General features: G+C 60.1%; 4 protein-coding genes across 4 annotated transcripts; 3 read left to right on the top strand and 1 right to left on the bottom strand.

Annotated features, from left to right (window-relative positions):
* Nucleotides 1-1,411: 1,411 nt before the first annotated feature.
* HRG_11600 (uncharacterized protein) lies at nt 1,412-2,206 on the top strand (the record flags this gene model as incomplete). The annotated part of the gene is made up of 1 exon (XM_044870070.1): nt 1,412-2,206. The coding sequence occupies one exon, from the start codon at nt 1,412-1,414 to the stop codon at nt 2,204-2,206; it is 795 nt and encodes a 264-aa protein (XP_044714967.1).
* A 1,129-nt stretch (nt 2,207-3,335) lies between these two features.
* On the top strand, nt 3,336-4,476 carry HRG_11599 (histone-like transcription factor (CBF/NF-Y) and archaeal histone domain-containing protein; the record flags this gene model as incomplete). The annotated part of the gene is made up of 5 exons (XM_044870069.1): nt 3,336-3,575; nt 3,657-3,790; nt 3,881-3,999; nt 4,058-4,269; nt 4,327-4,476. The coding sequence occupies 5 exons, from the start codon at nt 3,336-3,338 to the stop codon at nt 4,474-4,476; spliced, it is 855 nt and encodes a 284-aa protein (XP_044714966.1).
* A 1,915-nt stretch (nt 4,477-6,391) lies between these two features.
* HRG_11598 (chromatin remodelling complex rsc7/Swp82 subunit domain-containing protein) lies at nt 6,392-8,894 on the bottom strand (the record flags this gene model as incomplete). The annotated part of the gene is made up of 6 exons (XM_044870068.1): nt 6,392-6,421; nt 6,467-6,831; nt 6,880-7,323; nt 7,387-8,214; nt 8,485-8,568; nt 8,828-8,894. The coding sequence occupies 6 exons, from the start codon at nt 8,892-8,894 to the stop codon at nt 6,392-6,394; spliced, it is 1,818 nt and encodes a 605-aa protein (XP_044714965.1).
* A 10,645-nt stretch (nt 8,895-19,539) lies between these two features.
* HRG_11597 (RNB domain-containing protein) lies at nt 19,540-22,556 on the top strand (the record flags this gene model as incomplete). Its single annotated transcript, XM_044870067.1, has 2 exons — nt 19,540-19,735; nt 19,795-22,556. The coding sequence occupies 2 exons, from the start codon at nt 19,540-19,542 to the stop codon at nt 22,554-22,556; spliced, it is 2,958 nt and encodes a 985-aa protein (XP_044714964.1).
* Nucleotides 22,557-22,564: the final 8 nt, after the last annotated feature.

The raw sequence follows: 22,564 nt of genomic DNA, 5'->3' as shown, positions 1-22,564 counted from the left end.
CGGACACTCGTGTTTTCCTTTTCTTCTTGACAGTTCCCTCTCTGGACCCGTGTCGTCGTCTGTTTCCTTCTTCTCCCGCAGCACCGTGCGCAGCGGGAGGGCGAGTGGTGGTGGCTGGGCGGCGGTGGGAGAGGCGTCGGTGGGAGAGGCGTCGGTGGGAGCGGCGTCGGTGGGCACATGGCGCCCAAGAGCTAGGCCCGTCGTCCACCAAAGACCCAGCGCTACGCCCGCTAATGTACCGCCCATAGCTTCGGCTACGGCCCCGGCTACAGTTGCTCCGTACAGCTGTCGCGACCTGCTGTACCTGGCCTGGCCCCCCCCCCCCCTAGTGCCTAGCACCTGGCTACTGTAGGTGCTAGGTACCTAGTACCAAGGCAGTTAGTAGGCAGACAGGCACGGCTAGGAGGCGCCAACTGCGAGCTCCCTGACTGGCCCGCCGAGCTTGCACGCCATCCACTCTCCACTTCACTACTGCACTCTCTCCCCTCACACCTGTGCTCACCTCCAACCTCGTCCGCCCACCATCTCTCGCTCTGTCATTTCTCATACACACACGCTCTCTCCCCTGATGCACGCACTCTCTCCCATGTACACACAGCACTGTGCTGTACGGAGTGCGCTATCACGGCAATGCTCTCTGCCTTGGCTAGCCTTGGCCTGACACGCCCCCTCCTCTACCACCACCACCACCACCATCTCCACCTCTCACTCTCACGCTCTCTCTCACGCTTTCTTCACTCGGCCATGCATCCATACATACAATACATGCACCGTCGTTTCCTCGTACCGTTATGGATGCATGCCCTGCCTGCCCGTCCCTGTATATAGCATCACCTCTCCCCCACCTCCTCCGCCCGCCCGTGAGCTTGGCCTCCCCCCCCCCTCCTCCTCCGCCTGTTTGCAGGTCCGTCTTTATGCCTCGTCGCCAAGCTCCCGACTTGCTGCTGCTGCTGGGTCAAACGCCGACCTATCCGCCAAGCCCGCTTTCTCGTCTCCGCTCCAAACAAGCCCGGCCCTGTCCCATCGCTCTCGCATCGTCCCCACCCCTGATGCGTCGAGGCAACCCGTCCTTTGTCGGACCATGATATGAACTCGACTTACACCTCGATTGACGCACTCCTGCCTCATATCCTCACCGACACTGCTCGCCCTCACCAACCCGCTGCCCCTTGTCCACCCGCGCCGCTGAAAAGCACTCGGTCCCCTCCTTTGTCCTTGACCAGCCCTTCTCACCCTCCTTTACCTTGTTCCCCTCGCGTCTTCACAGCGCCGGCTTCCTCTCTCTCTCTCCCTGCCCCGTGACGACTGATTGCATCCGTCCGCATGGCCGTCTTGCCGCTCAAGACACTCCACCGTCCCCGAACCGTCGCCACCACCCCCAGGTAACCGAGACGCACTCGAGAGCGGCGGTATGGCGTGCCAGGCGTCGGGCTGCACCGTCACCATTGTCCTCGCCACCATCATCCCCTCCGTCGTCGTCCTCCTCACCGTTGCCCTGCTGTGCTGGCGCCTGCTTAGGCGAAGGTCGCGTCTCTTCAACCGAGGCATCACCCCCATTGACGATGAGGAGATTGAGTCGTGGAAGTCGGGAACGACGCCCGAAAAGCACTCGGAGCCGCCGCCGAGCCCCTGGCGCGACAGCCTCACCTCGTGCCACCGCGTCACCAACTCGGTCACCTTGACCCGCAAGCCCACCAGCGTCATCGTCTACCAGAGCCCGTCCCAGTACGGCGTCCGCCTCTCCGAGGACCTGTCTTCGTCCCCGGCCCACGCCAGGCCGAGCTTCGACGTGCCCCCAACGCCCGTCCTCGCCCGAGCCCCCAACGCGAGGCCCGGCCTAACCGACGAGGCGGTCCAGGGCGAGGACGCCTTTGTCTCGCTGGCCAGGCGTCAACCGTGTCGTCTGGCCAAGCCGCCGCCCAAGGGCTCGCGGCACAACCGCAGCAAGAGCTCGCGGGCCACCATGTCAGGCACCACGGGCTCCCACAACACGTGGTACGGCCAGCAGTTTGAATATCACAAACTGCCCCGGAGGTCTGCCGACCACATCCTCCCTGTCCCGGCAGCGTACATGCCAGAGTTCAGCGACGTCCACACGTCACACTCGACGCCTGTCCGCACATCGTTTGACGAGGAAATCTGGCTGGGCGGCCTCTCCCCCCGGCCCCTGATACGGAAATCCGAGATTGGGCGGGCCATAGGATGAAGAGCCGTCGGGGGACCCGTGCGGCCGCAGGGAGCCCATCCATTGTTTGCAAGCAATGCGACATGGCCCATTACAGTGTCGACCCCTGGCATTTTCCCTTGTTCCTTGCCCGCCCCAACCGTCTTGCGGGGCTGCGAATGCCGGGACCCAACACAACCAGCCGGCAACTGCCTGTCTGTCCGTGGTGGAAGAGAGGCGGCATGAGCTCTGGATGAGAATGAGGCTTATTATCACTAGTTCCATACCCTCTTTTTCCTTTGTCAATGATGGATATACCCAGGGGGATCACATGATGACGGCACAAAGCAACCGTTGCAACAAGGACCCCCGACGAATCACCCTTGTCTGGGGAGATGGGCGAGATGAAGCAATGCGACAGACTCACGCAAGGCATGTAGTAGAGCATGATTCAATGATACAATACTCGCCTCTCAGCTCAGGACTGCAGCTCCAAGGTTGTCGTAGAGGGCATGTGACGCTTTGTGTCTTGTGTTGTTGGGTGGTGATGCTGGAGGTGATGCTGGAGGTGATGCTGGAGGTGATGCTGGAGGTGATGCTGTTGGGGCGGCAAGACGGACAACCAAGCAAGATGAACACGTAAGCGAGCGATGCCGAGTACGTAAGCACGCGGGGCTCAATTAACGCGGGCCCCCCCCCAACGCGTCCAAACGGGCTACGTACTGTGAACTGGCAGACGCGCCTACGGATACTCCGTACAAGCGCAGCCAATGTTTTCCAGCTTCATCCCATCCCGCCAACCCTCTTGGACTCGAGCTCGCGCCGCCGTCTCTCCGCCCGCCAACTACGCCGCTTGACACCGCCTCGTGGACCATACGCGACTTCTGTCTACGCGCGCGCCCGAGCTGGGGTCGCGACTGGCCGCTTCGCGCGAGAGAGACACTGCTGCGACTCTTTCCTCTCGCTTCCCAGCAGTCACGACGCGCCCCCCCTTCTCTCGTGTCGTCGCGTCAGGAGAGCCGGCCCTGACTCTGCCTGCCTCTTTCCCCGACGAGACACTCCGATGCGCGCAACCCGCCTGGTCAACCTGCTCCGCCGAATCATCACATAGTCGCGCGAATTTGAGACTCTTCGTAATATCCCACCCGTCATATCAGGCCCCGCAGCAGCCATGCCGCCGCGCAAATCGGATGCGCGCAAGAGCGACGCCCCGGTCGTCGTCGCGGCACCACCTCCTCCTCCTCCTCCATCGTCAGCATCACCAGCGGCTCCGGCTCCGGCTCCGGCACGGACTGCGCCCGACGACGACAATGACACCAGCACGCCCCAAACGCCGGGCAACGGCCAGGCCCAGCAGCCTGCGGCCTCGTCGGACAAGAGAGACAAGGACAAGGACGCAGTCACCATTGAAGTGGGAGGGCCCCTTCCCCCCCCCTCCGCCCTCACGCACTGCAGGACGCCCGAGCTGACTACGGATGCCCGCCTGCAACAGGACCTGACGCTGCCCAAGTCAATCATCACGCGGCTGGCAAAGGGAGTCTTGCCGCCAAACACCCAGATCCAGGCCAATGCCATCCTGGCCATGAGCAAGGGCGCCACCGTCTTCATCAGCTACCTGGCTTCGCAGTACGTGCCATGCCTGGCCCCCCTTTGGGACCACGGCGACGAGACAGGGCGCATGAAGAAGCCAGTAAACTGACTTGGCGGACAACGCAGGGCCAACGAGCATACCACCAGTGCCAACAAAAAGACCATTTCCCCCGCCGACGTCTTCAAGGCCCTCGATGACACCGAGTTTGGCTTTTTGCGCGCGCCTCTCGAGGCCGAGTTTGCGAGTACGTCTTCCGGGCTGCTGCACAGACTGCGAGAGAGTGCTGACCCATGCTCTGCCAGAATACAACGCCGTGCAGACGGAGAAGCGGTCGTCGTACCGGCAAAAGGTCCGGGCGGCCAAGGACGGCCCCTCCAAGGGCGACGACACCGACCTGGCCGACACGACGGCGGCGTCGGAGCCAGCCGCCAAGCGGCCCCGCGTAGCGTCGCGCGACAACGCTGAGACGGAAGACGAGGACGAGCCCGACGCCGAGGACGACGACGACGATGAGGTGGGCATGGAGAACGAGGACGAGGTGGCGGTGGCTGCGGCTGCGCCGGTGACGGAGGATGAGGACGAAGATGAGGACGAAGATGAAGAGGAGTATGAGGAAGCGGCAGGGGCGAGCGGGGATGAGACGCAGGATGCGCTCGAGTCGCGGGCCGAGGAGGGCGATGACGAGCCGGACGAGGCCTTGGATGGAGACGAGAGCGACTGAAGCATTGGAATACAAAGTGCCCCGGTCCCCTTGCTACCCGGCACTTGCAAGTGGCAGCCAACATCGGCTGCAAGCATGACAGAGAGGGAGGGGAGAGAGCTCGCGAGAGGAGACGGGGACGAGAAGGATGCTCGCCCGCCCGCAGGTCCAACAAAGGAGCCGCCCGCGCCCATGCAAGCCTCCCGCCCGCGCACACACACATATATTCCCATTGTGCCGTCGTCTCGTGCCGCCCAACAAGGTCCGCGGGCCATGGACCATCCATCAACCACAAAAGGAGGGCGGGAAGGGGGGCGGGAGGGAGGGGAGAAAGGATGACGATGCATCCTCTGCCGTCCCCATGCACCACCACCACCCCCCCGTCTCTCGTCGACCCTCACACGCACGCGCACGCATCGCCCGCCCGCCCGCCCGTCTGCCGTGCAACGCCCAGCCGCCACCACCATCACCACCCAACACTGCCCCCCGCGGGCGAGCGCAGCATCTCGCAGCGGGCAGCAGCATGAGCAGCAGCAGCAGCAGCAGCAGCCATGCGACCAACAGATAAAAATCATTCCTACATACACGAAAAAAAGGGGCCAATGCTATGTGTGTAGTAGGTATTAACTTCATCGTTGCCTGCTTACACAGTACCCCCTTTATTCCGGCCTCTGCTTCCCGTGTCCCACCTGGTACCACCGCCCTAGCCCGCCGCATGCCCCGACGTCGTGGCCTTTGCTCTCCATCCCTCTCAGCAGCCTCTTCACGGCCGCTCGAGGCGCGAGCCAAGGCAGAGGGGAAACCGGTGGGCCGGCGAGAGTGACATGCAGAGAGACCTCAGTCGGAGCTGGCAACCTGGAGGAGCACGAGTCGAGGTTCGAATTCCGTCCATGCAATTCAGCCCTCGGGGCCGACAACATCGCTCCCAGACGTGTACCACCATCGACAAAGACAAAGAAGACAGTAGGAATCACTCCAAGGACCGAAGCAAAGAAGTCTGGAAAGACAGATACAAGACCCCAATAACACTCTACATCTCCAATCCTTCGTTGTCGGCTCATCACACGAGTAAAAGGCTGGCAAAGTCAAGAGATCCCCTCATGAGACTAAAAAACGCAGATGCCTCCAAACGCCATGTAGCTTGTCCAGTCATCCCATTCATCCCGCCCCCGACATTATCAGCCCGTCGTCTACTGCGCCGGCTTCTTCGAAGCGCTATACTGCGAGGAAGCGAGTTCCTCATGCCTTCAAAGTCAAGTTGACTCGGAAAAAGTTGGTGATATTTGTGCGAGGACCGAGAATAAGACTTCTGATCCAGGAAACTTGCCACAACATGTTGCGCGTGGCTGCTTCGTATCCCGGCGAAAACCCGCGTCAAGTAGAGTAGAAAATGATATCTCAAGTCCTGAAAGAGCCCCCAAATCCACATTCGTAGCTGCAAACTGAAGGAGAAAGTAAAGTCGCAGGTCCTGTCCCGTCTTGTGCAACACAAGACAGGGCGTGGCGGATCGGTCGCCAACCCGTAATCATCGCAAAACATGGCGCAGACGAGACGCGTGCCTGCGTCGTCGCTGGGACGGCCAAGGCCAGGAATGAACAAACCGCCTCCGGAAGCAAAAGTCATCAACCAGGCTGTGCCCCCAAACAACTTCGCGTCATCAAGTTGGCGTCATCGAGTTGGTGGTAAGGGGAACATAAAGAAACAAGGAGACGTGATCCAGCCCTCCGACTCCTCTATCCCGTCCCGGCCAGATGCTGTACACAATTTCAACGGGCCCCCGCCCAAAAGCAAATAGCCTCCCCAATCAACCAGCGTGTTTGGGTATCCAGGAATGTCGTGGGAGCTCGAGCCAATCAAGGAAAAATCAAGGAAATTTCAGACAGTCGCTTCAGGAAGACACACCCGACACTTCGACCTCGCAGCCATGCGCCGCCCTCATTGCGGCTGTTGAGGGGGAGCCCACCACTGCGGAGGCGGTGAGTGCTGCTGCCCCGACCATGGCTGCGATACCGTCGGCCCGCCAGGCGCGTTCTGGGGTAGATATTGCCGCGGCGTCTGTTCCGCGGGGTATATGCCTTGGCCGGCGCCGTACTGCATGCCGCTCATGGTGGGGAAGGGCATGTTTGGCTGCATCTGTCCCGCCGTGCTCGGCTGGCGAAGATGAGGCGCGGGTGACTGAGACGGATGGGGCGATTGCGACTGCGTCGTGTAGCTGGCATAGGTGTGATGCGAAGGCTGGGGACTCTGAGACCACATGGCCTGGTTGGACTGATAGTTGTAGCCCGGCGTACCCTGGCTTATGCTGCCTGAGGAGCCTAAGTGGTGTCGGCGGTTAGAGATGAACGAACTTGGCTCAGTGTGTGCCGTGTTTCCTTCTGGAGGGCAAGGATGGCATGGGGGGCGGAGGGGGCGGAGAAGCATACTTCGCATTGGAGCCTGACCAAGAGTGTTTGGCGCGTGCATCGACTGCGAGTAGGGCGCCGTCGTCATCATCATCTGGGGACTCTGCGATGTCACAACAGGTTGCTGAGGCACGCCGGAGGCGGTCGTGTGCGGCGAGCTCGAGGGGCGGCTTGTCGGGACGTTGGCGTTGTTACTGTTGTCGCTTGAGCTCACGGGCTGCTGGCTCATGCTCGACGAGGGAGGTTGCTCGTGGGGTCGGCGCCAGATGCTTTGAATGTACTCGCTTCGCATGTCGCGCTGCTGGTTGACGGATCTGTTGAAGTCGGCGGCATGGTGAGCCTGGGTATGAAGCTCCGTGAGGGGGGTCGGCCGAGTCTGATCCTGGTAGGGAGGCCCGGTGATCTCCTGGCGAGGTCCACCCTTGATGATCCCGCTAAAGTCCCTCGGGCGAGTGTCGTTGAACTCTGCCCCCACAGTTAACCCAGGCATCCTCGCGGCGCTTCCGGATGGTGTTGCTCCCATCATACCTGCTTGGACGAGATGAGGCTGCGAGGCGCCAGGATAGGGGCCAGGGTTGTTGTTGTACACAATTTCAGTGTGGGGCCCGCTCATGAGGACATTGTTCTGCGCCGCCTCGGCCGCCTCGCGAGCCTTTGCTGCTCCCGGTCTTTTTTCGCCCGCGGGATCCGCTTCCGTGAAGCCCTGCTTGCGAGCCTTGGTTTCCCAGTAATCATCGCGAACCCTGCGGCCATTCTCGATAACGCGGCTGCCAAACTGCCGGAACATGGAGCGCGCGGTGACAATGGCAATCTGCCTCGAACGGTACGAAAACGGCAAAATCTCCTGCTGGACAAGGTCGTCCTTCTCAGCTTGGCTAGCGATGATCTTGTAAAGCGACCTGTTCTTGTTGAAGAGTAGGTACGAGTCGCGATATCCGAGGACCCTGGCGCATTCGGTCGCGAGCATGAACAGCTTGTCGCCTCTGTTGGGGACCAGAAAGGTCCGACAACGGTACGTGCGGTTGCCGAGCAATTGTCCATTTTGCATCACCTTCTTTTCTCCAAACTCGTCCATCTCGCGCGGAAGGTACTCATCGCCGCTGGGGTTCAGCTGATCAGTCGTGTGATCTCGGACAGTCGGCAGGGCCTTGAGCGTCGACTTGGTCGGCGTAGTCTTGGGAGGCGCCGCCGCCGCGGGCGCGTAAGCAGGCGTCGCCTGGCTGGGCAAAGATGTGCTCTGGGACTGGGGCGTGTGTGGCGGTTGAGCTGCCGAAGGGCCCGCGGGGCCGGGCGCCTGCCCTGGAGCCTCGGACGGCTTCATTGGTCGTGCGCGTTTGCGTTGCGGTGGGAAACGAACTATGCGCGGGACAGGCCGCAGTTAGCACGCGCGCTCCGAGAACGACATTTATCATCGCAGCTCTCTCTGTGTGTGTGTCTCTCTCTCTCGCTCTCTCTCTGTGTATATATATCTCTGGTTTGTGCCGGAACGCAGCGTCGCGCAGCGCGGGGCGTGGCGCCGGAGTATATCTGTGGCTGGGCAAAGGCTAGTTCTCCTCGGTGCGAGGCCCATTTGACGGGCCACTCGGCTGCTAGACGCCAAGCTACAGAGGACCCGTCACGACATACCGTCATCGCCAGTGGGCAGCGGCGCGTCGTGAGAATCCGAGGACCGGCTCCGCTTGTGGCCGCGCGGGGGCGCGTCGGAGAGGGCTATCAGCGTTGGGCAGTCAGCATCGCGGAGCATGAAGCAGGACACGGTCCGGCGACCATGGCGGGTGAGGCGACGGGAGGTTTGCGCGCGCCAGAGCCCCGGGACGGCCGAAGGCAGCGGCAGTATGGTGGTCGCGAGGGAATGCGGTGGTGCGCCGAATCCGCATGAAGTGGATGGAGGGCAGGCGGGGTGGGGTGGAGAGCGGCTGCCAGGCGACGAGGGCCTCCTTTTGAACGAGAGCAGGCAAGGGCTACTCACCGGGAGAGTTGAGGGCGGCAGGATTAATTGTCGCGCTATCGGCACCGCCTGGCTGAGCGGAGTACATGACAAAACGGACCCAGGTGAGGCGTCGGCGGCGGCAACGAAGACGAAGGAAGGCGACGTGTCGTGAAATAGTTGGGCTGGCAAGCTCAAGGTTGGAGGAGGGTGCGCAGCAGGCTTAATCGTGCATGTGGTTGCGTGGGAGGGTGTGTCGGAGGGGCGCAACGGCTGAGCCGAAGCGGGCCAAAGACACGAAAAAGGCCCAGGTAGACCAAGCCAGCGCGACCGGGCGCCGCCGGCGCCAGGACGGGCGAACGGGAAGGCGGAAGGCGAGCAACGGCGGGCTCGCGCAGCACGAGAGAGGATGCGAAGAGAGAGGGGAAAGAGGTGGAACGCACGAGAGGGCAAGAGGATACCGACCGGACGAGCGCAGGAGAGAGAGCTTGAGCACGCAGGAGAGAGAGAGAGAGAGAGAGAGAGAGAGAGAGAGGAGGGAAGATAGGGAGCAAAGAGGCGTCGAGGCTGAATGGAGAAGCTGGATTTACCTGCGAAAAAGAGAAGCGCGGGCGCAGACGACGCGCGTGTGCGTCGACGACGGCGATCGCAGCTCAAGAGCAGCGAGACTCGGGCAGCCGGCGACGACAACGGACGAGTGGCTCTGGCCTGGGTCGCGCGCAGTGGCGACAACAGAGGACGCGGATGCGATGACGGTGTAGGCGCGCGAATGCAGAGAGGCTGGCGGACGGGGGGTGGAGCCGGTCGCGGTGCGGTACGGTACGGTGCGGTGCGGTACGATGCGAAGCCGCAAGGAGTGTGCGGGCAAGATGCCGGAGAGAGAGAGAGAGAAGGCGCGCGACGACTGGATAGATTGATTTGACTCAACGATTGTCGAACTGGGGGCCTTGGCTGGAAGTGGGCGCGCACAAGAGTAGGGTGGCGGCGGCGGTGATGGTGGTGGTGTTGGAGATGGATGGGTGGTGGAGGCGGAGTGTGCAAGGCAAGGTAGGTATGGAAGGTAAAAGGCAGGCGGGTGGAGGGAGGACGGAGGGAGGGAGGGGGGGGGGGGAGGAGGGATGGAGTAATGGGATGGGGTGAGAGGGAGGAGGGATGTGGAGGGAGGGAGGAAAGGAAGGAAGGAGAGGTAGGGATGGGCGGATGGATTGGGATGCTGTGAGAGGCCAAGGGCAGTGGTAGCGCTTGCTGGCGCCGCTGCTTGCTTGCTGCTGCTGCTGCTGCTGCTGCTGCTCCTGCTCCTGCTCCTGCTCCTGCTCCTGCTCCTGCTGGGCATGCTGGCTCCTGCTGCTGATGGGCGGCAGGCAGGCGGGCAGGTGGGATAGGCCGCAGGTAGCGGAAGGTGTGGGTGGGTAGGTGGGTGGGGGAGGCGCAAGTAGCGCGAATTAAGTACTTGCACGTACCGAAGGGGTGGAGGCGTGCGCCCAAGTACCTGTACCTCGGGCCCAAGCAAAGTGCAAAAGAGACAGGACACCCCTGGCGCGGCCGAGAGTGATGCTGGCAGGCGTTGCGCGAGCTAGCCAATATGCAAATCGGCGCTCGTGGCAAAGAAGACAAGTATGAGGAGGGCAAGAAGGGGGGGGCGCGGCGCCCGTTAAGACCAGAATGGCACGGCGGCGGCGGCGCGCACGGCTTTCCGGTGGTTCAGGTTTATTAATAACAAACAAGCGACCGACAGTGGAGGGAAGGGAATGGATGGTGGGGAAGCAGGAGACGTGCGTAGCACAAGGGAGGGACGCCAGAGGGAGAGGCGGAGGGATGGAACAAGGCTAAGAAACGGACGTCGAAACGGGGACCGGAAGGTTAATGCTGCTGTTCATACGGGCCTGGCGCCTCAGCGATGGCATAAAAGAAACAGGGCAGACACGTTTATGGCGACGACGATGGCAAGGGCCAAGGCAAGAGGATGATGGCGGCGGATCGCTGTTGGCTGCTGAGCGATGGCGCAAGCCGGCCTTTTGGCCGGAGAGGGGAAGACCCGAGCGAGGTATAACCCCACGCCCCCCCCGTGAAGGCGAAAGTGAATGAGTCCGATCCGTCTTCCCCCGCAGGCACCCACGGGCCATCATCATGTAGAGGTACGACTACCACTGCAGTAGATACGCCGACGGAGCACCTGACAGGCCCGCGCACAGTCGAAGCCCGTCAGCGAGCGCTCGGCAGAAAGACGCCAAACTTATAGTTGTGAGCGGTACCGTTCAGACCATAAAGCCCCTGTGTCGTTTGTTCAGCCGACATGTCGCTGGTGAGGAATTTCAGGAGGGGGGGATGCTGTCGCTAAATGCGCATGTCAAAGCTGCATACATATACATGCACACTCGTACAAGTCCACGGTGAGGCAGCATGCTGACATGAGATGCTGGCACGCGAGCAGAGTACAGATTGTACCTGTACCGACGGCTTTTCCCAGTAGAAACTCAAAAGCAAGGGACTGGGCGCCTGTTACTCGGCAGACACCTCCCAGTCCTGCTGACGGCATGGACGAGATGATATATGTACGACCTGAGTACGGAGTGCGCGGGTCCCTAAGAAAGTGGCGGCGGATTGTCCTGCCCTTTTCATTTTGCGCAGCTGCTGTCGGGTGCTTGACAGGACCCTGGAGCAATTAACTGGCCCTGGCTTGCCCAGAAGTGTGTGCAACGTGCCGTAGGAGCAGGGCCTGGTCGGCGTGTGGGTGTCGACGGTGGCAGTCAGGGAAAGGCAGAGGGGTGTGGTACCTTTTGGGTACAGTGCCACGAGGCACGTTACTTCCAAGACCTTTGAGAAACTGCGAAAAGCGAGAGGTAATTACTAGGTACAGTAGATACTGGGGGAAGAGCAGCGGCCGGGGCCCCGATTGACACGTCGATCCTGGCCGGCAAGCGTTGGCAGCAAGGTGAAACCAGGAGCCGTAGAATAAATGCCCACGAGGCATGAATAGGCGTAGGAAGCCAAGAGAGCTGATTCCACATGTCGGTATTCGTACTAAGGCATAAGGCAAGGCAAGGCATCGATTGCCTTACTGCATGCATGTACATATCCACAGCCTTGACCTCGCACTTGGCTGCCTTGGGTATCTATAACACACGGGATCCGAGTCCCCGGATACAGATATTCACTGCACACTTGGAGCCTCGGCTGGTACTTGGGGGCTTTTTCTATGGGGCATGGACAAGGCGCACGACCTTTCTTGACGGCGTCTCGCTCGGGTTGGCAGACAATGCAACCGTGAATGGGATTTTGCTGCGAGGAACAACGATGGAAGCCTTGAAGCCTTGTGCTGGCCGGCTGCGGCAAGTGGGGGCGAGAATGAGCTCGGGAAGTTGAAGAAGGGAAGGGGGGGCAAGGGGTGAGCGTGACGGAGATGTCGGAGTTGCACCTCGCTGGCACGCGAAGAACCGGGCGACGGCAAAGGCCCCCGCGCTCTCATTTCACGCCAGCCACGATACCGATGAACGATTACCTAATGAAGATGGTACCTTGTCCTCTAGCACGAGCTACAGTAAGGTACCTAGGTACCTACCTAACATCAAGCAAGGCAACTTACCTATAGGTAGGTGCCCAAGGTGCTTGCTGCCTGCCCAAGCAAGTCCCTGAAAGGCAGCAAGGCGAGGCAGGTACGGGGTACCTAGGTACTTTGAGAATGTGCCCAGAGAAGCAGGGACCGGGTTGCAGGAGGCCATCTCTCCCGCAAGCGAGGTACAAGGTACGAGGTACCCAAGCAGGTATCCCAAGCAGGTATCGCCCTCCCTGCCGGCCAGCCATAGCCATGGGCCATCCCGCATGGCGTGCGGGCGGAACTAGGGGCGGGGACTTTGTCCGTTTCGGCCGAGGCTCCGTGACTCACGGCCAACCGCCAAGGGAGACAGGCGAGGGAAGAGAGGGAAAAAGGGGGGACGGAGCCGCCGAGTCTTGCTCGACATGCACGGCGGGGGCCCCATTCACGGTGCTATTCATAGCAGAGCCGGGCCGCTTGCGTACGCGTGTAGTCTGTACATGTGCCTCAAGCCTCAAGCCTCAAGCCTCATGTCTCATGCCTCATGCCTCATGCCTCATGCCTCATGCCTCATGGCCAACGGTCAGAATCAAGATGCGCGCGCAGTGGGTAACTTGTTTTAGGCCGGATCGCCGGTCCTACCCTGCGTGCCCAACTTCGGGGGACCATGAATAATGCGACGAAGAAGTTGGGCATAATAAAGTTTTCTCTTGGCTTGGACCATCCCTGGTCTCTTTCGTTTGGTCTGGCCGCCGTCGTCGTCGTCGTCGTCGTCGTCGCGCGCAGGGACAGGACTTGTTGGACCATGATTCATGCACCAAAGCTTGATGATAATGACCGCCATTCGCCGACCAGCCAGCCAAAAGCCCCCGCCCAAGGCTCCCAAACCTCGCATCGGCTCGGGAAAAGACGCATGCACTGTAAGCAGAGAGGGGACCGCTCCCTTGTGCAGGTATGTATTATTATGTGTCTATCTGCCTTGCCTTTGCTACTGTACCTGATGTTGGAACCCTCGTTCCCGCCCACCAACAACGCATTGTGCTTCGTGTCGACGGATATGTTATCCTACATGCGAATGGAAATCTACGTGTGGGACCGAAGACTGTTGGGAAACAAAAGGGTTGCCGTCCCAAAACGATTACCCAGCAAAGGGGTGGACGAGAAGAATAGGTAAGATAGAGAATCAGCTACCCCCCACACATACACACCCGTCCACACACTCACATCCACCACGCGCTCCGCACCCGTTCCCACGCCACGGCCCACGTTGCACGGCAGACCGGCATGTTGAATGTACAAGTTCGTGAGCCAAGCAGCCTAGGTTCCCGCAAAGCCCCCCCCCCCTTCCAACTTCCGTCCCCGCTGGTTTGTCTCGTCTCGTGTCTTGTCTTCTCGTTTCTTGGTTGTTTTCTTGCTTCTTTAGTACCCAACCTGGCGCCCTTGGCTTTGAGAGGGCTTGATTGGCTGGACCGTTGCTCACGCACCTCCTTCTCAACTGGTGCTAGTAGCGAGATGGACTGACCCTGGCTTCTTCTTGGCTGGGCCCCCTTGCCATGGAAAATGTAAGCCCGTGTCTCGCTTCAGCCCCAAAGGCCCGATCGGAGAACCTATTTCATCGGTCCCATCTCCGAGAAACAAGGAAGAAGGGAGGAAAGGTCTTGTTTGGCGACGCGTCCTTGCCCCGAGCACAAACCCCGAGACCCCGAGAGACGGGCTGGGACGAACGAGTGCTGAATTGCGGCCTCTATTTTTGGATGCCGAGGCTGCGGGGAAGCGGTGCCTCTAGGTATTCACTTGTTGCTGGGATTTATCACCTGGGTAGGCATGTCAGCTGCTGATTTTTCTCTACCAACGGAGCAGAAGGGACCGGGATATGTATGGCAAGCAGGCATAATTGCTGCAGGACTGTCGTTTCAGCCCGGGGGTCTCTGTCTGTGTGTTGCTTGGCGGCTTGAGTACTGTACATGCTTGCACATATCCGTATTGTAATCCAGGACACGCCTGCAACACAGTGGCTTTCTGGCAAGTGGAGGGAGGGATTATGCTTGCCGGGGAGCCGTTGCTTTGCGCAAAGAGGAAGGTGTCCCACATACATGACATGCTTGAAGCTCGCAGCCTACCCGTTAACTAATTAGGGCTCTTTGTCTCCTTGCGTCCTCTGTTTTGCCTATTCTTTTCTTTTGGAGCCATCACGTGCATGAATGATTAAAAGACAAGGTGACGGGTACGTGCGTGCGTGTGTGTGTGAGTAGTGCCAGACAAAATGTGTGAGCGTGTGTGAGAGATGGAGGCTGTGAGCGCGGGCGTGTCCGCCACAGCTGCCTCCTCACAGGGCAAGCCCCGGCAGAGGCGTAAGTTGCAAATGGCAAACAGTCTGGGAAGCAAGACAGAGCTGGATATTAACTCCGTGGCATCGTCTATTCCTCCTGGGAGAAATAGCAAAAGGGGAGTGTTGCCGCAAGTTGGGATTGGGCTATGCTTCACAGCAGGCCACCAAGGTGCTGTATCTAAGACACTCGACGCCTTTTTTTTGCCTTATCACTTCGTACATCTGCCCCTTTCTCTCCTGCAGACTTGGCGCATGGACAGACTGACGATGGCGGCTCTCTCGCCGCCAAGCGAGGAAGCCTCGTCGGCTCCGGGTGCCGTGCCGTGCCTGTTGTGCTGCTGCGGCGTCTTTTTTTTTTGGCTTTAACCGGGCTTTGGTCGCCACTCCCATCTGCGTAAACATGGGTTTCCTTTTCCGGTGCCTTGTTGGGCCCCTATTCGTCGCTTCCTCCAAACCGGCTCAGCCATCTTGCTCGTGAAACATGTCATGACTCGGCGAAACACACATGTCTGGATATGAAGCCACGGCAAGCATCGAGCCTGGGGGAAGGATATTAATAGATGCTCCTGTCCGGATCAAGCAGCCTGGCGGCTCACCTTTTGTAACCAACTGGTTTTCGTTGCTTTTCCCCGTAGTCACACACCTACGTATCTGTAACGAGACAACCAGTCAAGTTGCCCGTCTGTGGCTCCTGCTTGCTTTTGCCTTTTTGTGCATGTGAACAGCAACAAGCCAAAAATCTGCGTTGATCGATATTGACGCCCAGCAACCAAGATTGCGAGCCAGCTGGGCTGGGCGGCCATCGCTGTCACGACTCGTGCCTCTTTGTTTTCTCCTCCCCCTTTTGATTCGTTTTCTCACCTGGTATTCCTTTTTTCTCCTACTTCACTTCACATCCATCGTGGAAAGAGAAGAAAAAACTCGGGCTTGGCAGCTACTGCAGGCTACTATCGATCGCACCCGCACATACATGCGTGCATGCATGCTGCCGTCATTCACCAGCGCCTGTCCTCGTGAGCTCTGCGGCCGGCCAATCACGGCCACGGGTCAACACGACGTCGTCAGCCATACACATACTAGGGCTTGGACACACGACGACGACTTCTTTTCTTTGCCTCGAGCGGTGACGGGAGAGAAATGGCTTCACTGCGTTGGCTTCGACGAGCGAGCAACTCGCACTCTCTCCGCCTCCTCCTCGACTTCATCTACTTCTCCTGACCACCTTTTCCCCCTGGGAAGCTTCACAGCCAGCCTTTCCCTCCAGCCTTTCCCCCCTCCGTGCTCTCCGTGTCATCCTTGCGTGCCTAGGCAGTATGCATGTCGCACGCTACCGGGCCTCTGTGGCGCATCTCGTGAGCCCTTCGTCCAAGAAGCAGCTTTCCCTTGCTACCTTCTGCCAAGGACTTAAGCCCTGACTGCCCACCAACTAGTTGCCAAGGTAGGCGCGCTATACATACAGGTGTATTGTCGGAGCGGGTGCAGGCCTTGCTCTCCTCCCCCCTTGGCCCCCTCGGATGACCCGGACAGCGGCAGTTCAGCAAGACGCTGTGCTCCCATCTTCTCCAGAGCCTCCTGTCACATGAGCAAGCGCCCGGCCTCAACGGCAGCCCTGCAGCAGTCCCCTCCTTTTTCTTCCTTCGTCCCTTCCTGGGGGAGGGGGGGGGTGGGAGTTTGTTGCGCCCGACATCCCGCTCCCTCCTCCTGGGCAGCGAGGTGGTGGGACAAGGGAACTGGGTGTGTGCCGTGCGAAGATGCGTGCGAGGACGAAGGGGGGTGGGAGTGGAAGTGAACCTGGCTCCTATTCGCTCGCAAAGCTGCACAATGCAGCCGTACAAAGTGCGAATACACGGATATGAGATGCGAGTCTCGGAGTGTTTCTCGACCTGCATGGAGTAGCGGGACGACCAAGCATACGAGCCCGCACATATTCGGCAGGGCAATCTCACTTACACGCGCACACACACGCGCGCATGCTGTCCATGTATAGGGTAACAATCTGCCCTGGAATCGAACAAAAAAGCGACCTTGCCTCCCCAAGTATCCTCCCAGAGAGCCCCCCACCCCCTCAATCGTGGTGCTGGCCGGGCAAACAGACAGGGTGGTGGCGCGGATCTACCCTTAGAAAGAGGGGGGGGGGGGCGTTTCCCGCAAGCTGGAATGCACGTATGTACAGTATATGCTTTGTACCACGGCATGTAACTGTACATGGAAGAAGAATCCCCACGGCTGCCCGTGGACAACTCCAGATCCGCATCGCTGGCTCTCGTACCCACAAACCTCCCACTTGTTTCCTTTGGTGCGGGCGGCAGCGCGTGAAACTTCAAACCGCCGCCGCCGCAGGGCCAAGGAGAGCGCTGCTGAAATCAGCCAGCCAGCCAACCCCGATGCCGCCGCATTCGTTCCCGTCGGCCATCGTAGGCATCGCGTCCTTCATCAGTCAGTCAGTCCCCCGCGGCTGCCCGCCTGCACCGATATCCATCTTCTTCGTCTGTCGGCAGCCTAGGGCGCCCGGCTCCTCGGGTGTTTCGCGACATGAAGCAGAGACCATCGTCCAAGGTGGGCCACCGAGGGTAAATCAGGGCCTTTTCCCGCAATGTCCATCCCGTCCATGCGCTACCCAGACAGGACTGACGCTACGCCCTGGCCAAGCTGCCGTCAAGCAGTCGACAAGCCATGTCGACACCGTGCCACTGTCGTGAGTCGCCGCCAACACCATCGAACCCGGCGTAGCCTCGTCAGTCCGACTTGAGCCCCCCACGCGCCGGGCCTATCCCTTGCAGGGCCTGTCGGCCCTTTCCATGGAAACCTCGGCCCTCAGCGCTCCGTCTCGGCTTGCGGGCCCGACTCAGCACCCCGGCCGCCGCTTCATCTCATGCAGACCCCGTAGGACGTGGTGTGCCTTGTTCCAAGTCACTAGTGTCACGATAGTCCTGAGCATGCAAAGCCAGTCAAGGCATTCATCAACGTAGCATCTGAGCCGTACCGACCGTTGTCCGCGGCCATCGGCAGCTTTGCGTGGCATCGACTCTTATCAATAGTATCTTGACCAAGTCGGTTGCGCCCCTGCCGATAAACAAGGCCAAATCCAATCCCGCATAAAGGCCTTTTACGGAAGCCGTCGTATCTCGACACTGCCATTGGCCGTGCTGAGCAACGCGTGGATCACGAGGTCGCCTCGGCCGGCAAATCACGGGGCCCGGCCGACCACCACTATTCCCAGCAGCACTTGGTCTGGCCTGGAAGCGGTACAGTCACCGTCACGTCTTCATATCGCAGTTGCTGCCCATCGCCGACGCAGCCGGCTCTGTTGCCAGCCGACCCCAGGATGCTGCACAGGGCGCCGAGAAGAGGGACATGCAGCACCACGATCCTCGGGACCGTAGCCTGCGCACCTAGAAGACCGGGGTCAGCGGCTATACGTGGTGACCGCTCTTTCTAACCATCACTTCGCCCTCGTAAAGGGCCGTGCATCTCGGGTTTCTCGTCACAGTGCGTTCCACGCCGGCCTTTCTGGTCTCCCGTGGAGCTTAGCCACGACAGGCCCGGCCTGGTCTTTGCCACAGTGACCAACACCATGTCGTGAGTGACAGACAGACAGACATGGGCAGGCTAGGTAGTCATTGCCGTCTCGATACGACAGTCCTGGAGGGGGGGACTGGGCGGGTCATGAGGCCGTCCGAGGCGCCCGTTCATGGATTGGCCTGCCGGCGCGCGCGTCATCCGTTTCCCGAACTGATCGAGAAATCCTTCTTCGAGTCCTTTTTAAATCTGCCGCTGAGACATTCAGGCTTCAAGGCTCTTGGCGGCCGAACTGCATCGCGTCCGGCCTATTGGCACAGCTTTCCACGGGCACCCAAGTATCTGTCAGAAAAGAAATCCGTCGTGGATTTCCATTCCTGTCCTCGAGTAGATTTTGATCGTCGTCGCGCTTGGAAATGGTGGGCTAAGAATGGAAGATGACTCAAATTGCCGCGCCATACGAGACTTTGGTCGTCGAAAGGCCCGATTTCGTCACGGACAAGGCTCGGAAACGCCGCGACAACATCGCAAAGACGACTCTCGAGCCCTCGGGCGCTGCGAAAAAGAGTCCAGATTCTTCCCTTGTCGCTACTGGTTGGCAGTGATTTCAGCCAACAAGGCGGCGCAGTCGACCTGGAACTCGAACGTCCCTTGAAACATACGGCTGGTTGGCATCACCGGGGCCGTCCTGGAAAGACCTGACTCGAACTGCCCGGTACATCTACCCCTCACGGCATCTTTCGTGGTGAGATGGAGAGGCGGCCGCGGGCGTCGGCGTATAGCGTGACATCGTTTGTGTTCCTGGTCCCGTGGCAGTAGTTAGGTGCAGCATTGCCACCACGTCTTTGTGTCCAGTCGAGCCCAGAACTCTGGCCCGGGCCGTGGATACGCCGACAGCGAGCCGGCAGCCTGTACCCGAAACCGTTTCGAGGTTCGCGATGGCGTTTCGACGGGAAGCTCGAGGATTCATCTCCACTTCATGTCGCGATGGTCGTCATTGGGGACTTGGACAGGGTGCACATACTGGCATGGGGGAGAGCACGTGACTGGAGTCATTGTTATCACGTGACACAACACGAGCGACTTCTGCATACATGGTCGAACCGTCAGAAAATGGAGGCGAAAGGGTAGGCTTGAATGGAACTGTGTGCGGCGATCCAGGCCTTGAGTCCGTCTCGTCAATACTTAGCTTTGCTACTGCAGAGGCAGCGTAGGGAAAAGAAACTGTCTTCGCTGGTTGCCAACCATAGGCCCTCAGTAATCGATATCGATAAGCAAGCGCGCCAGAAACTATGATTCGCCTGCTAAACGTTCACTGCATCCATTTCTCAACACCAGCTTTGCGTCAATGAGCGACCAAGGCGACACAACAACATGACGAGTCTGAAGAGATCGCAGGCGGCCGATCCGCTGGCCGCCAACATTTCCAGCAAGGTATATGTTCGATCAACGCGCAGCGGCAAGGTGCAGAAAATCGTGCGGGAAGTCTACCTCAGGACCGACATCCCCTGTTCATCAAAGATCTGCAGGGCCTGCCTCGAAGGAGCCCCCAGAAATGCCGCCGGACAAGGTATGCTGTAGTGTTCGATTCTTCAGAACCGCTTGCGAGACTGACAACTTTATGACCAGTCCTGCCTTTTGTCCTTTCGGACAAGCCTGCGGGCACCAGGGCATTCCCCGAGGGGCATTACCTGGTCCCCGACACCAACGCGCTGCTGAATGCCATGGACCTGTTTGAGCAGAGCTCATCCTTATACGACGTCGTCATTCTGCAGACGGTCCTGGAAGAGCTTCGCAACCGGTCGCTTCCTCTCTACAACCGTCTGATGGGGCTGACCAGGAGCGAGGACAAGCGCTTCTATGTCTTCTACAACGACTTCCGCCTGGAGACGTACGTGAACCGCGAGCCAAATGAAAGCGTCAACGACCGTAACGACCGCGCCATTCGGCTTGCTGTCAGGTGGTACGGCGAGCATCTGGCTCGGACGAGAGCAAAAAAAGTCCCGGCCATCGTGATGCTTAGCGACGACCAAGACAATGTGCGCAAGGCCCGCGAACAGGGGCTCAAGGCCTCATTGCTTGCCGACTACGTGAGAGGCCTCGAGGATGGCGAAAAGCTGCTCGACATGGTTGCCGAGTCTCAAAGCCGAGGCGGCGGCTTCAACAAGGCCTCGCAGATGTTATACCCCGAATACTACACTCTGTCAAGGATGATGACGGGAGTCAAAGCTGGCTTGATGCACCAAGGGATCTTCAACGTGTCTCCCTACAACTACCTAGAAGGCTCCATCAAGGTCCCTGCGTTCCCCAAACCTCTGCTAGTCCTAGGTCGGGAGAGCATCAACCGTGCCGTCGATGGCGATGTCGTTGTCGTGGAGCTTCTCCCGCAAGACAAATGGAAAGAGCCCTCGACCAAGATCATCGAGGAGGAAACCATCACGCGCAACGAGAATGCAGATGCCGAAGGGCGCGAGGATTTCGTCTCCGACAAGGAGCGCAAGGCTCTTCAGGAGGAGGTCAAGAGAACGCAAAAGTCTCAGTCAGAAAGTCAGCCACAGCCGACGGCCAAGGTGGTCGGCGTCATCAAGCGAAACTGGCGCCAGTACGTGGGTCATATCGACCCGTCCTCGGCCAGCAAGTCGTCATCCCAGGGGCGGAGGCAGGACAACGTCTTCCTCGTCCCCATGGACAAGAAGATCCCCAAGATCCGACTCCGAACCCGCCAAGTCTCGGAGCTACTGGGCAAGCGGCTACTCGTCACGATGGATGCCTGGGAGCGAGACTCGAGGCACCCGGTGGGGCATCTGGTGCGATCGCTCGGCGAGCTCGAGACAAAGGCCGCCGAGACAGAGGCACTGCTGCTCGAGTGGGACGTTCAGTATCGGCCATTCCCGAAGACGGTCCTGGACTGTCTCCCCAAGGAGGGGCATGACTGGCGGGTGCCTGAGAGTATAGATGACCCGGGATGGAGAGATCGGGAGGATTTGAGAGGGCTGCTCATCTGCAGCATTGATCCTCCGGGATGCCAGGACATCGATGATGCGCTCCACGCCCGGAAGCTCCCGAATGGCAACTTTGAGGTGGGAGTGCACATTGCCGACGTCTCCAACTTTGTCAAGCCGGCCACGGCCATGGACAACGAGGCCAGCGTCCGCGGCACCACCGTGTACCTGGTCGATAAGCGCATCGACATGCTCCCGATGCTTCTCGGCACCGACCTGTGCTCTCTCAAGCCATATGTCGAGCGGTTTGCCTTTTCCGTCATTTGGGAAGTCGACGGCAACGCGAACATTGTCGGTGCGCGCTTCACCAAGTCCGTCATCAAGTCCCGTGAGGCTTTCAGCTACCAACAGGCCCAGCTCCGGATCGACGACAAGTCGCAGCAGGATGAGCTGACCGAGGGGATGCGCACGCTCCTGATGCTGTCCAAGAATCTCAAGAAGAAGCGCATGGAGGCGGGCGCGCTGAGCCTGTCGTCGCCCGAGGTCAAGGTGCAGATGGAATCGGAGACGTCGGACCCCATCGACGTCAAGACCAAGGAGCTCCTCGACACCAACTCGCTGGTCGAGGAGTTTATGCTGCTGGCCAACGTCAGCGTCGCCGCCAAGATCCACGAGGCCTTTCCGCAGACGGCCATTCTGCGGCGTCACGCGGCGCCGCCCAAGACCAACTTTGACGAACTCTCGAACCAGCTGCGCGTCAAGAAGGGCCTGGAGCTGCGCAGCGACACGAGCAAGGCGCTCGCCGACTCGCTTGACCGGTGCGTCGAGGCGGGCGAGCCCTTCTTCAACACGCTCGTGCGCATCATGGCGACGCGGTGCATGATGAGCGCCGAGTACTTTTGCTCGGGCACGCAGGCGTACCCCGAGTTCCGGCACTACGGCCTTGCCTCGGACATTTACACGCACTTTACGTCGCCCATCCGGCGCTACGCCGACCTGCTCGTCCACCGGCAGCTCGCGGCCGCCATTGGCTACGAGGCGGTGCACCCGTCGGTCCGCAGCCGCGGGCGCCTCGAGGCCGTGTGCAAGAACATCAACGTGCGCCACCGCAACGCCCAGATGGCCGGCCGCGCCAGCATCGCCTACTACGTCGGCCAGGCGCTCCGCGGCAAGGCGGCCGCCGACGAGGACGCCTTTGTCATCAAGGTCTTCAGCAACGGCTTCGTCGCCCTCGTGCCGCGCTTCGGCATCGAGGGCCTCATCCGCCTGCGCGACCTGGCCGAGCCCGAACCCGAGAGCGACTTCGACGCCGACTCGTACACGCTCGTGACCCGCGGCAGCCGCGCCGTCCGCGTCGAGCTGTTCCAAAAGGTCAAGGTCAGGGTGCGCGATGAGAAGGACGACAAGACGGGCAAGAGGGGTGTCAAGATGGAGTTGATTAGTGCCTGAGCTGCCCG

The sequence above is a fragment of the Hirsutella rhossiliensis genome, assembly GCF_020360975.1.
Source record: "Hirsutella rhossiliensis strain HR02 chromosome Unknown scaffold00021, whole genome shotgun sequence".
Lineage (NCBI taxonomy): Eukaryota > Fungi > Ascomycota > Sordariomycetes > Hypocreales > Ophiocordycipitaceae > Hirsutella > Hirsutella rhossiliensis.
The sequence above is the reverse complement of the archived record's forward strand: the minus strand, read 5'-3'. Positions and strand labels throughout refer to the sequence as shown.